This window comes from Alosa sapidissima, chromosome 7 (assembly GCF_018492685.1).
Source record: "Alosa sapidissima isolate fAloSap1 chromosome 7, fAloSap1.pri, whole genome shotgun sequence".
Classification (NCBI taxonomy): Eukaryota; Metazoa; Chordata; class Actinopteri; order Clupeiformes; family Clupeidae; genus Alosa; species Alosa sapidissima.
In genome coordinates, this window is record NC_055963.1 from 37,692,654 (window position 1) to 37,706,179 (window position 13,526).

Genomic DNA, 13,526 nt, shown 5'->3' on the forward strand with positions numbered 1-13,526 from the left:
CAAATGTAATTACTAAAACCAAATAAAAGTGTTCTCTTAATAAATGTTTGAGCATTAAAGAAGCCAAACTATAGTTTATTAATGCATTTAATGGGAACATGATTACAGTTAACATGTAATAAACTCGGAAATTCTAATCAAAACACAACCATATTTTTATTACTAACATAGTGAGTCACTCGTGGTGTTTAATGCATTTCATCACAATAACAAATTGCACAGATAACCTTCAACTCAGAATATATCCTACAGTATATATGAACTTAGATAGCGGGAATAAGCCTAATGCAGAACTGCATCTACCGTCAGCAACAACCGACAAATAAAGTAATTTTTTACTTCTAGTAACACTGGATTTGGTATGTGTGCTTGCCTCCATACTAGAGCTTGATAATGTGCTCTTCTAATATGCCATTGAGCAGCATCACTTGTTGGTGGTAGAGCCTCCGATCCTCGACATATAGAAAACAGAGTGGCTCTATCGTAGTGTTGTACGACTTCGATACAATACCTGCCATAAATATCTTGATACTCGATACTGAAACAATATCCAAATCCTAAAATATCTGGAAAAAGAAAGGACACAGGCCTCCTCCAAGTGTATTGAGTCATTTGTGTTGAATTTGGTGCACTTTTGGTCAATTCTGGGTTTTAAACTTCTAAACTTCCTACATAATTATTATTTTTGTAGTCAGTAAAATAGTAGTTTGTGTGTGATTAAGTCCTTTATTGTTTGTTAAAGCAAATTTATATTGTGTGGTATTTTGGCAATAAATTACATTTAAATAGCCAAAGTAGGCTAGATCAAGATCAGTGTTCAAATTACTGCATGCCAATCACTTAATGCTATGCAGAGGAGCCTAATCTTAAGGCCATCTGATGTAGGCTACCCTAGGCCTTCCTGTGTTTATGGGATTTCTTTGACAGTTGCAAAGGGGGAAAAGTTAAGATAGTCTTCTTTGCTCCCAGTGTAATTTAATAAGTATGTTTCAACCACTCTTTGGGTCTTAATCAGATAGGCCTACTCCATTATTACATTACATTACATTACATTTGGCTGACACATTTTTAACCAAAGCGACTAACAACATGGTAACAGTTAAGTTTTAAAGCAATTCTTTCAACAATTTTAGGACAATTTAAAAACGGTAGAGAATAAGTGCATCAGTGAGTGCTGTTTTTAAACAGTTGAGTGTCAGTTCAAGACGGGTGGTAAGTGCTAGGATCAGCAAGACTTGTTGTAAGTGGTGCTATGAAAGGAGATGTTCTCTAAAGAGCTGGGTCTTCAGGAGTTTTTTGAAAATGGAGAGGGATGTCCCTGCCCTTGTAGGAACTGGCAGTGTGTGCCACCAACAAGAAACAACAGATGAGAAAAGTTTGGATTGGCCTGAGCGTATCTGAGCGTATCTGTTGCAATATCTGTGTGCATTCCTACATTAGGTCTATTTCTTTGATAGTCAGCCTCATTTGCTACCACATAACAAATACCAAATAACAATACAAAAGTTTCTTACAAACTTTCCTGCATAATTCTTAAATGTGCTGCAGTCAGATGGGTGTCCTAAAGACATATAGATCTTGAGCATCTATTACCAGTGTTGAATGAGCAGTTTTTGCAGTGATCACTACTGGACATTCCACATTGCTAGACAGCACTTGAGTGAGGATAGACTTATTTCCACTTCACAAATAACCATCGCTATCTGCAATAGCTACAGTTCATAGCTGAGGATTTGTCCTAGGTCCACTTCCCTTTCAGCATCATATGCAGTAATGATGCACTGGAGAATGTTTCTTTTTGTTGCACTATAAAGGATATTTTTTGCATGGCTGGAATTTGAATGATAGGAAAGAGCACCAGTGAGATGTTTTAACTAGGCAAGCACAGTCGCCTTTACAGTAAAAAAAATAAAGTGTAAATCCTCTGTAAAGACTGACAACTGTTCATAATAGTTAGTGACAAAGTACTTTCTACAGAAAAATGAGCAGTCACCTACTATTCTATCAATTTATTATCAAGGAATCTATTTTGCTTCTAAACGTCATACTGAATTTTAATTTTAGCTTATTTTCATTTGTTACTTGAGGGTCATTGGGGTAATTCCTGTCCTGTCCTACATATATGATACATAAAGAGTATATTAATGCCTTATTTTTTGCAATTCCTATGATATCTGATGGCAAAACCAAAAAGTATGTGAATTATGCTAATTAGCAAGCTTAAAACTCAAAATTGAGCTTGGTAAACAAAATATTTTAATTCAGCACCCTCAAATTGTGAGAAATAGCCCCTTTACCGACTTTTCCTCAAATTTGCCAACAGGACTTTTTCTGAGCGTTTGTTAGCTATCTGCTCTCCCTCTATCTACAGCACTACACTTTAGGGACATGAACATAGGAGCTCACAAACATGCCTCCAGAGTGTAGGGCTGTAGTTGCCTGGAAGCTCTAACTGTTTGCTGCAGCAACTCAAGCAAGGGAAAACCGATTGTTTTCTCTTTTTCTCTTACCGACAGTACTCAGTGACCTCTGAAAACAGAGATCGCCAGAATTCACCTTTAACTTTACAATAACATGCAAGCTATGAAACTTATTCATATCAACAACGCCAGCATTCATGCAGGTGTGCAAGGACTTAGCTTACCTCTTATTTGAACAACCAGTGAATTCAAGCTGATTGTAAAGGTGTCCTTTTATAGCAACTATGTGTGTGTAAAAGTCAAGTGAGCTAATGAATGAACAAAACAAAATATAATTTTGCCAACATGTGTAAACGTGATACATTTCATGGTTAAATAACTTGTGATCTAACAGTAGCAAGGCAACAAGCGCAGAATCAAACATAGAATCAACAGTATCCATCATGTCTGCTCTTTGCCTCTACGTTGTCTAGTATTTCTGTAGGATACCTTGACAAAAGAGATGAACTAGTTCCATGACTAGTTACAGTCCTTTTAGTGTCAGTATCAAGATAATTTGGGCAGGTATCATATTGAAGTCACAATTTTGCTAATTTACTTTTAGAGGTGCAGTAAATAAAAGTGTTTTTGGTTTGAGTGAGAAATATGTGTGAGTGTCCGGATTATTTTTGCAGTTTTTAAATGTTTGTGGGTGTATGAGTGTTTGGAATGCTTTAAATAATTTGGCCCTTGGGGCAAACTATTTGGGGACCCTTAGGGACTGTTCGTTATTTATTTCAGGGGCTATCGGAGGAGTTTTGGGAGCGTTAGTCAAAAAATATGTGACCCTCCCACGCCAGCAATACATTTTTCTACAACCCTCTAAAGTGATTGAGAAAAAACACATGAACTTCTCCAGAACTGTGATGCCGTCCGTACTGGTTTGCGTTTAGCAAAGATGTACGGATAGCCACTGTTTTTTAACAATCATGATATACATGACTTAAAGAAACATGCTGTCACGTCAGGTAGCCTAAAGTTCATAGGCCTAATATGACTTCATGCTAAATTTTTTGAAGGTTCTTAGTGATTATGAGGAACAATATGGGAGAAATTTGTCGATCACTGATCGTTGTTTTAGGACATTAAGCCACGTTAAGCTTTTTGCTTACAATAGGAGTTAATGAAGAATAAACGCTTAATGTCATCTTTGGCCAGTGGTGAGGCTCATCAGACGCAAAGCCCTGGGCGACGGCCCACATTTTGCTGTTTTCATTAATACAAAACTTGGGTGACCCTCCCTCCTAGACGAAAAAAAGTTGGGTGACCCTCCCCTATTTTCCTCCGGTGGTCCAGTCCATAAATACCGAACGGTCACTTAGCATAATGCCTACACCATTTCAATTTTATACATTGACATACCTGGAAAAATGTATACAGAGAGAATAAACAAAATCTGCTGATACAATTGATAGTAATAGTCTTCTTTTGTTACTTAATGGTGGTTAGTTAAAAGCCTTTAGGTGCATTACCACCACCCTTTGAGTAATATCTGCAAGGCTGCAGGAAAGTTGCTATTGAATGTGTAAACTCTGGAATGTGTAAATTGTCAGGAAATGATCCTTTACTTGCTGTATAACTGCTGGACTTGAATTAACTTTTTGTGGGTTTACCAGACTTGAGACACTCTACAGTGATTCAATACGGAAGGCTGAGCTTGATGCTAGACTGCAATACTTAAGGGTGAGTTATTTTTCTTCTGTCGTGTTCATTTAATTTTTTACTCATATAATTTCCAACAACTTACAGGCTATTGTTTTTTTCCTTTTGGGATGTTAAAAAAGATATTCTGACAGCTTGTCCTAACTGCATGCAACCCTGTCCACACTGTATCCCTTAAATATGCCATTCTATTGTGACATATTTCTCCCTCTGTACAGTAGCAGATGCAAGTGACAGAAAGAAAGTAGAAACAGAGCAGAGAAAACAAACATTTTTGATCAAAACATTATGCCGCACATCACTGCTTCGCTCGCATTTAGTTAGGACTTTCTAATTGAAAACAAAGTTTCTGAACGTATTTTGTTGCCTGCTTGTCCGACAGTTTGTCTGATTGATTTCAAACGTGGCAGATGTCTTGCTTACGGGCATGAGTAAGTGCAGTGCCAAGATTGACATTGTTTGGATGAGAAATTTGTCGTTCTAGCCGCAAGTCAGACTCGAGTTACGATTTTGATGACTTGACTTCGACTTGACAAAATTAGAAATGACTTGCAACTCGACTTGGACTTCCATGCTATTGATTCGAGACTTGACTCGGACTTTGCCCCTTTGACTTGTAATGACTTGTAATGACCTGTGGCATGGGTAAAATTATTTGTATCTTATAAAAACATTTTCTACCCATACCAACTTCAGCAGCCTCAAGTTCATCGTTACACCTGCAACTCAGCATTATTTTGCATGGAATGCAGGGTCTCCTATCTAGTATGAGAAAGGAAAAGGAATGATCATCGCTCACTGATCATCCTCCCGTTTTAGTTTGACTAAGTGGATGCTGTGATATTGTGATGGATTTGCAATTTGCAGGTTTCTCTACACCACTACCTAAAATGGTTTTGTTTACAATGTGCTACTCCCTTCACAAGAAGGGAGGCTGTAACCTGAATTGGTAATGGCCGGTGCCTCATTTCGGTGCCACTTAGATATCTGCCGTTTTTTTTTTTTTTTTAATACGAGGCATCACTGCACGTCATGTGCCATCATTATAACGTCTTGCTCTGATAGCAACACATCCATAAGTTAGGCCTAGCTAACATTAACACTACATGTAAGCTTAAAGCAGAGGGGTGCACAACATAGGCTAGTGGACAGTATTTGAGTATTTACTTGCGTGAGCCCATGATAAGTAGCTTACTTTAAAGCAATATCACAAGCTCCCATCAAAATCTAGCAGTAGGCCTAACTACACACAAGTAAAAGGCTATGAAACAACATCAACAGTATACTTTACACAATAACCTTGCTAATGCTTTAACTGGCATTTATTTGAAATGTTATCAGCAAAAGTTGTAAGTGAAAACTATTTCACGCTGTGTTATGAAAAACATAATGACATGACGACATACATTTTTCATGTGCATGTGGCTCATATAGCATCCAAATGAATATGAAGATCATGCTAAAAGTTAGCTTGCAAAAACATAAATACTGGTATGTAGGTTACATACCTCTGCATTGATATCCCTGAGCTGTCAAAGAGGCTGTAATATCTCCGTACGTTAGCGCTAGCTGCTCTGACTGGGGGTAGCCTGTTAGCGCATAGTTGCTGTTAAAAGGCCTACTAGCTCTGGGAATCTAAACACTTCAACACCGGCACATGTAACATGTTTAAAACTATTGCGTGTTATGGGGGAAGACATCAAATTTTTTCAAGCATTTGGGAACACACTGAATGAACTTGTAAGCAGAGTCCCTCGACGTTAGATTAGGTTGCTTGCAAATGCCGTTGTCCATGACCTGACAGTTCCAAGGCAAGCAGTTTTAACATACCTTATGTCACGCTGCCTACACTGGATAAACTTGAAAGCAGAGCTTACCATTTTGTGTGCATCCATGGCAAGCTGTTTTAACATTTAAATGTATTATGCGTAGAAGCAATGAGATATTGATAGTAAATTGAATATAACAGTTCAATTTCACGTTCAAATTTGTTTTATCAATTAAAAACCAATCATGCTTTAGACCATTTTATTCTAAAAACAAGTATCGATTTAGCACCAGTATCGGATAAAACCCAAACGATACCCAACCCTACACGCCAGGCATGGCTAGTCAAGGGTTGACAACTTTCTCAACCCCAAATGAGGGACACTTTCAGTCTCCACCCCCCCAACCCCCCCTTGTTTTATTCAGATGATAATAATGACAAAGTAATTTTGTTTTTAAAGATACATTTCTTAAGAAATATTACCGATTTGATGCTGTTTAACTTATATATAAATGGTGCACTGTCACTTTAAGAACATTGTCTACCTATCATTATAAGAGTGGTGTATTTTGACATTGTAAACATTCTCTAAGGAAAGTGAAAAGAAGTTTGCAGCAGTGCTGTCAGTTAAACGCGTTATTAACGGCGTTAACGTAAACCTATTTAAACGGCATCGATTTTTTATAGCGAGATTAACGTTCTTTTTGGTGTAACAAACTGTAGTTTTTTCACAAGCTGTTGCAACAACTAATAATAGAACAACTAGGCCTACAACACCACACTGGATCTAGCTAGACCGTGCTGCATGTACACACCCCCTTTTAGGGGAAAGGGAGCTGTTTGGATAATGGAAACCTATGCTGCATAGAAGTGGGGAGCGAAAAGGGCTTATACTTACTTGAAACAAACGTGAATAAAAGGCACAAAATAAGGTTGGTGTAAGAGTTATCTGTGTGTTTATGGGATTAATGTGACCATTATGTTCCTATTTTTTGCTCTTTCCAGTTTAGCCTACTAACAGGAGTTGTTTTTTGCCGCCGTGTAAATCACAATTCAGTTATATTTGGTCGACGGCGCTCCATAAAATTGTTCATCCAGTGTTTGCGTGTTAAATGTCAAGTGACAGTGCACCATAGACTGTAGGCCTATAAAATAGCAGTGCACTCATGTCGAAAAGTTCCTTATTTTCAACTGAACTCAAAGATAATATAGTAGGCCTATTTTATGTTTGTTATGCCCTTTATTAGCTATATTTCTGAAGAATATATTGTGTTGCCTCAGGTCTGCTGCACATATTTTGAAATTTGATTTGAAATAACTTTAAGACGTAGGTCTATTTGATTAAGTTAATGAAGTAACTTGCTTTGTATTTCATTTGAATCCTAATCAAGATACACAATAATTGCTTTATATTGTTAACATGGACTCCTGGAAAGTTCAGAAATGCAAAATAATAGAATTTTAATCATGCGATAAAATATGTGATTAATTGTGATTAACTATAGGAATTCAGCGATTAATCGTGATTAAAATTTTTAGTTTGACAGCACTAGTTTGCAGTAAAGCTACTCTGGCTAAATTATGGTGCTCCCTGATCGGGTCTTTTCCACTGTACCCTACACACAGTGCGAGATGCGCGTGGTGGTAGCAGCGGCACTGGACACTTTGTTCCAGGTGTGTTTACAGTAGCCTACTATTGGCCATTGACAACTAGACAAGGCCGATGAGGCTGTGATTGAAATTCGCGACTGGAGCTGTCCCTGACGGGACAAATCAAAATCACCCAAAATACGAGATGTCCCGGACAATTCGGGATGGTTGGCAACCCTAGTCATGTCATGGCAGAGCCAGTGAAAAGAAGCAGAAAGTGAGTAAACCGTTGTCGGAGGAACAGGGAAAGAGGAAACAGCAGACTGACAGATTGAGGAGTGTTGAAAAATATATACTCTGAAGCTGTAGGGGGAGCTCTGCAGAGAAACATGCGAGCAGAAAAGAGAGAATACATTTTAAATTTCTCTGAGTGACCAGTAAAGGGAAAATATTAAAATTGACTTGTGCATGTATCCTACAGCAAATCTTGCATGAGAAGTGGGATGAGTACCGCTCCCTGATGATGCAGGAACAAAGACTAACCCACGGTGAGGACAGTAACAGCACTCACAGTGTTGTCTGAATCACAGTCCATATCTGTATTCAAAGCATTCTCACATGGTGATGGTCTTTTGTGTCTTTAGTATTTTGGGTGGCCAAGCAAAACTCTGTGTATCTACCATTGTGTTTTTTATCTTATCATTCTTAGCAGTAAAAAGTTTTATTTGACACCATGATTGGTGACAGTTTACAAAAGTTCATGTCTGCACTTCAAGCACTGAAGCACCACCAATGGTTTGAAGTTAAAGGTGTAAAATGTAACTTCTGAACTATATGCAGGATGTACAGTGTTGGGGAGTAACGGAATACATGTACCGGCGTTACGTATTCAGAATACAAGTGGAGGTAACTCCTGTTCCTCACTGATCGTGGTTCCTGATGTCTGTTCAAAGGATAGTTTCCCAAGTATTAATAGCTCAGGCTACTTCGGCCAATCGGTTACACAGTTTGCTAAGCAATAAACAAAGCCTAGTTCACGTGTTGATTTAGACCTACAATAAAACCAATCTCTAAAATAGGCACTGCATTCTAAGTTTTTTATTCTAACTTAAAATAGCTTTATGGATTATTATTTTTTCTAATTTGATCTACATTTACATTTCAAATTGAATTATATGGTGCAGCCTCTGAAGAATTACATTTACAGGTCATTTGCGTTCCACCTGTCATATGCGCCCCTCACTTGTACTGGGTTGATGCCACCGAAAAATCTCACAGGCACACCTTAATTATAATTTCTGGCTACGCCCTTAAAGTAGCCTATTTATTTTGTTTGTTTTAATTAGCCTAGTCGCCTGCTGTAGTTTTAGTGGTCACCTTGCTATTTTAAAGTTGTATCAGGTAGCTTAGTTGACTTTACATTCTCCTTTGTGGGCCTAACACTTCAGCCATTTGGAACAGAAGAACACACCAGGATAGGCCTGTTTAGTTAGCCTAAAAATCTAGACGCACCCTTGCGGCAGCAAATTACATTTGCTGCCAGGGCTAGTCTAGCAACTCTCCGTTGGCTTGTGAGCTGGAAAAATTCAACTTCTATCAGGCCAATCAAATCGTGTATAGAGACGTTAGGCGGGCTTAACATAATGATTGATGGCAGAGTTGCAACGGTTTGGCTTGAATTCCCTGCTACTTGAAAACAAAGAAGACACGAGTTAAACTTTTTTTAAGTTGGCAAAAGTTTGAACTAGCCAACTAGCTCAGCTAGTGGGAAAACGTATGGGATAGCGCTGTCCTTTTGCGTGCAGAGGGAATTTGAAAGACAACCGATTATCCCGCCCCTCGGACTGAGCACTGCCAACGATGAGTGCCCAGACCCTACATTTTAATGTGGGTCTGGCTTGTCAGGCTACTGTTTAGTAGGCCTAAGCAGGATTTGATGGCTGCATTCCTACACTTATAAAATGCAATTCAATGCGGAAGTAATCTAAGTATTCAGAATACGTTACTCAGATTGAGTAACGTAACGGAATACGTTACAAATTACATTTTTGGGCATGTATTCTGTATTCTGTAACGGAATACGTTTTGAAAGTAACCCTCCCAACACTGAGGATGTACCATTGGATTCATTGGAGTTCAATGCACTGTATGTAATCAGTTTCTGATAATACTGCCAGAGTTCCCAATGCCAGGGTATAGCAACTTGTAAGGAAAGTAAGTTTGTCTTGACCAATTGATGGTCATCTGACTTTTTGAGTGTGCTAAGAGTGTGATGCCCTTAATGTAATAACATCAAGGGCCCTATCATGACATTCTAAAGTGCATCGTCACTCGTCAAAAGTCTCTTCAAATTTAGTAGGATGTCCAGTTCACATTGGGAGGGGTTTTGTTATCAAAAGTGTTCCTAGGTTTTTTATTCAGTCAAATGGGTGTGTTTGGGGCGTAACATCATTTCAAACCAATGAGAATGACATCTGTCATTCCCTTTAACGGCGCAAAGCGCGATATGTCAAATAAATGCATCGGTATTTTGGCATTCAACGGCGCATTTGAAGGAGGCTGCTTGCGAGACCGTATGGAATAGTCATTCTTAAACCATGCTTTACTAAAACCTAGCATAGCCTTCACGCATTTGCAACTTCACCAAGGAGTCAGTCAACGACAAGACAGTTATATGCAGTTACTTTCACTATTGACTGACAATGGGTTACCACCGAAAACATAGGCTGGAAAAAGCAACACTTACCCTAATGTTGCTCAAATGACTGAATAAAACAACATTTATTCTGCAGAGGAGTTGCTTATATCTCGTGACAGTGCGTCTTCAGCTGTGCTCCATACATGTCTCTCGCCTCTCCCCTAATCACTTTTAACCGTCATTACCAATTTGCAAATGATGGTGAATAACTGATCATCATGAGATGTACAGTATTTCGTAATATCTTTGTTCTAATTATGTTTCCCATTGTAATCGTGCAATTTGTAATGCTTTGCATGGACGTGCGCTGGTGTGCGTTCATAAATGATAGAAGGATGGTGCGTGCACCTGCCAATATGACTGTTGACATGCGCTCTTAAAATAGCATATGAACAACTCGCCATTGACTTCTGACCAGGTTTAGGTGGTGTACGATAGCGATTTTTACACAACGCGCCAGGCCCCTCCCTAGGTTGTTAATTGCCACACCCCTGGTCGCAATGTTTAAAAAATAAACGTGCAAAATACCGAATTCAACTTTGCGCGGGTGAAAAGCGAACTTTACGCCATGCGCTGGTGCCCAAAATACAGCCCCAAGTTACCAAGGAAGCTCCTGGATGCTTGGCCCCCATATTGCTGCTTGTAGTTGTATTTGCCTTAATAATGTATAGACCTTTTCAAGAGAGTTCCATTATCAGCATCATAGTTGGCCCCACAAGGCTTCCGTTTTAACATTCCATATGTTATCTTAATGCAAAGGAAGTAGATTGGGAACCAAATTTTTGTTTTTATTGTTGAAAGGGTCTATAATGTATTATACTGAATTCACTGTTCCACTTCTATAAGAAGTCTTTTCACAGCATCTCTCTTTCTCTCCTATCAGGCATAGTTATGAGTGACGCTCTGATTTATGAGTCCCTGGAATCAGCAGGAGTTTATGGGAGTTTAGGTGTTCCCAGTCCCATTACCCTTCGTGCTCAACACCTCTGGGAAGGTAGCAACAGCAGCAGTGCCAGCCACCTCAGCGTTGCCACAGATGAAGACTCTCTGTACCAGGACTGTCTGTACCAGGGTAATATGCCCACCCCATCCAACTCTGATTCCTATTGCAAACTGTCTCTGCAACTCTCGGCCCAGAGACTTCTTCGTCCAGCCATTGATCTTTTTGCTACATCAAGATGTTCACTCACACGTAGTGCCAGCACCCGTAGTTACTTGCAGGAACCAGAGAATACTGCTTCATTGTCAGGCAGCAAACAAGGGCGGTTTGGTATAATGCTGCCCAAGCCAAAACAAATGAGCTTTCCGAGGAGTCTGTTGAAGTTCATCCCTGGCTTGAACCATGCACTGGAAGAGGAGGAAAGCAAGCTATGACGCCTTGCATTAATGGGAAGGGAATATACCTTAATTGTGAACAATTGTGCACTTGTTTCCATGTTTGTTTTCAATTTGGCATGCTGATAGGTATAGACATTAGGTATAGACATTAGGTATAGGCTGATAGTGGGCAACTACCTCCTGCTAACACTAGGGCTGTCAATCGATTAAAAAAAATAATAAAATTAATTACATACTCTGTGATTAATTAATCTAAATTAATCGCATATATACTTTTTGCTGTGAAAGTATTTTAAATATTTAAATTCAAATGGATCATTGAATAATCAGCATTAGTGACATTAAAGTTCAAAAACTCTATTATTATTTTCACTGTTCAAATAATGGTCATAATAATCTACGATATGACCTAATATGCTGAGGAAATAAATTCAAAAGTGCTTCGGGAAGAAGTTTTTTTTCACATACATTGCATTTCAGGCCACAGATTTAACCTAGGGGACACAATGAAAATAAATTAACACTCAATTAACCTCAATGTCAACACTATTTCTTTCAATTGATGTGCGACTTTAGAGTTGACAAAATCCGGTGATATGCAAATTCCTTGCTACAGACATTGCAGAGGACTTTATTTTAATCAGCTCTTTATTTTGATTTCTCTTTATTTTCTTCTCTCTCCTTTATTTTACAGTCTAATCGTTACTGACTAGAACGGCTTAGGGTCAAAGGTCATACGGAATCGATTAATCTGCGCTATTTTTTTTAATCAGTTATTTTTTCTCAAATGAATTAATCGAAATTAATCAGTTATTTTGACAGCCCTAGCTAACACATTAACCTATATGGCCAGTACAGAATACAGCTAATGACATATTTCTTCTATATTATTGTATAAGATGTATAATATCAAAATAATAATAATAATAATAATAATAATAATAATAATAAACAATTTAAATAATATGCATAAGGTTACAATCTCTACCAACCCTGGACTAACAACCACCATCAGTAGCCTACTAAAGCTACTGATTTCCCCCATCTTCTGGCCCCACTGCCGCATAAAGGGATGGTTGTGTAAACACAACCTAGGGCAGAGTCCTGCACGGGTCTAATTTTTTAAATCCGCACCCACCCGTACCCGTCATGTTTAAAACCGCATCTGACCCGTTTTCCATCACCAGAGCTAGTTAAAATCCGTACCTGACCCGACCAGCATTAAATAAAACTGACACCCGACCCGCGTACCCAAGTTAAAATCAGTCTACCACCCGAGTTAAACAGACGTTTAAGAAACTAATTACACAACCATTAACACTGAAGATCCAACTTCAGCTGAAGTTGACGGCAGGCCTATCCTACATGATGAAAAGTAGCCTAGGCTACCACAATACAACACTCGAGTGATAACATTTTACCACTCTTCAAGCAGATGCGGCTACAAGGCTATCGCCACGCAAATGCCTAATTTAGGATTCAAACACCGCCTTGCACACACATCACTAAACCTATTAACAGCAGTAGTAGGCTAGCCTACATTAAATAAAGGAATGATTCGGTCACAGCCTACACCGGATTATGCATTAGCCTATGAAACTTTATGGAAATAAGCATAAGACGTGTGACACTATCCCGTTTATTTGAGTGCAAGATTGAATGGGAAAAAATGTGGCCTACCTTTTCCTACGCATAGGAGAAATCTCGCTCGCTCGCAGGGATGTCAATAGATCTCACAATCTAAGCAATATTGGGAAATAAACGAGCATGCTCTCTCCACCATAACAAAATGTCAAAAGAGTCATCTTTAGGTGTTTTAAGCAGCCACTTCGTTCTGAAAGACGGCAGGCAGATCCTGCGCATGTGATTTTTAAAAGTCAAAGTATAGGCGCCTATAGAGAGTTTTGGGAAGGCACGTACGAAACATGCATTTCAAATGCTTTTATCAACTTGAATTGCAGGCATATTATTTAGGATGTGTTACTATGTAGAAAATATTGTTACGTATGCA

The 13,526-nt window shown here is 38.7% G+C and overlaps 1 protein-coding gene across 1 annotated transcript in view; it reads left to right on the forward strand.

Moving 5' to 3' along the window:
- tamalin (trafficking regulator and scaffold protein tamalin) overlaps nucleotides 1-11,760 on the forward strand; it is a 42,371-nt gene extending 30,611 nt beyond the window's left edge. The window contains exons 6-8 of the mRNA XM_042098264.1: nucleotides 4,076-4,142; nucleotides 7,961-8,027; nucleotides 11,061-11,760. Of these exons, the coding sequence (XP_041954198.1) occupies nucleotides 4,076-4,142; nucleotides 7,961-8,027; nucleotides 11,061-11,551 (625 nt within the window). The 3' untranslated portion in view covers nucleotides 11,552-11,760. The remainder of the gene's footprint in view (nucleotides 1-4,075; nucleotides 4,143-7,960; nucleotides 8,028-11,060) is intronic.
- The last annotated feature ends 1,766 nt before the right edge of the window (nucleotides 11,761-13,526 follow it).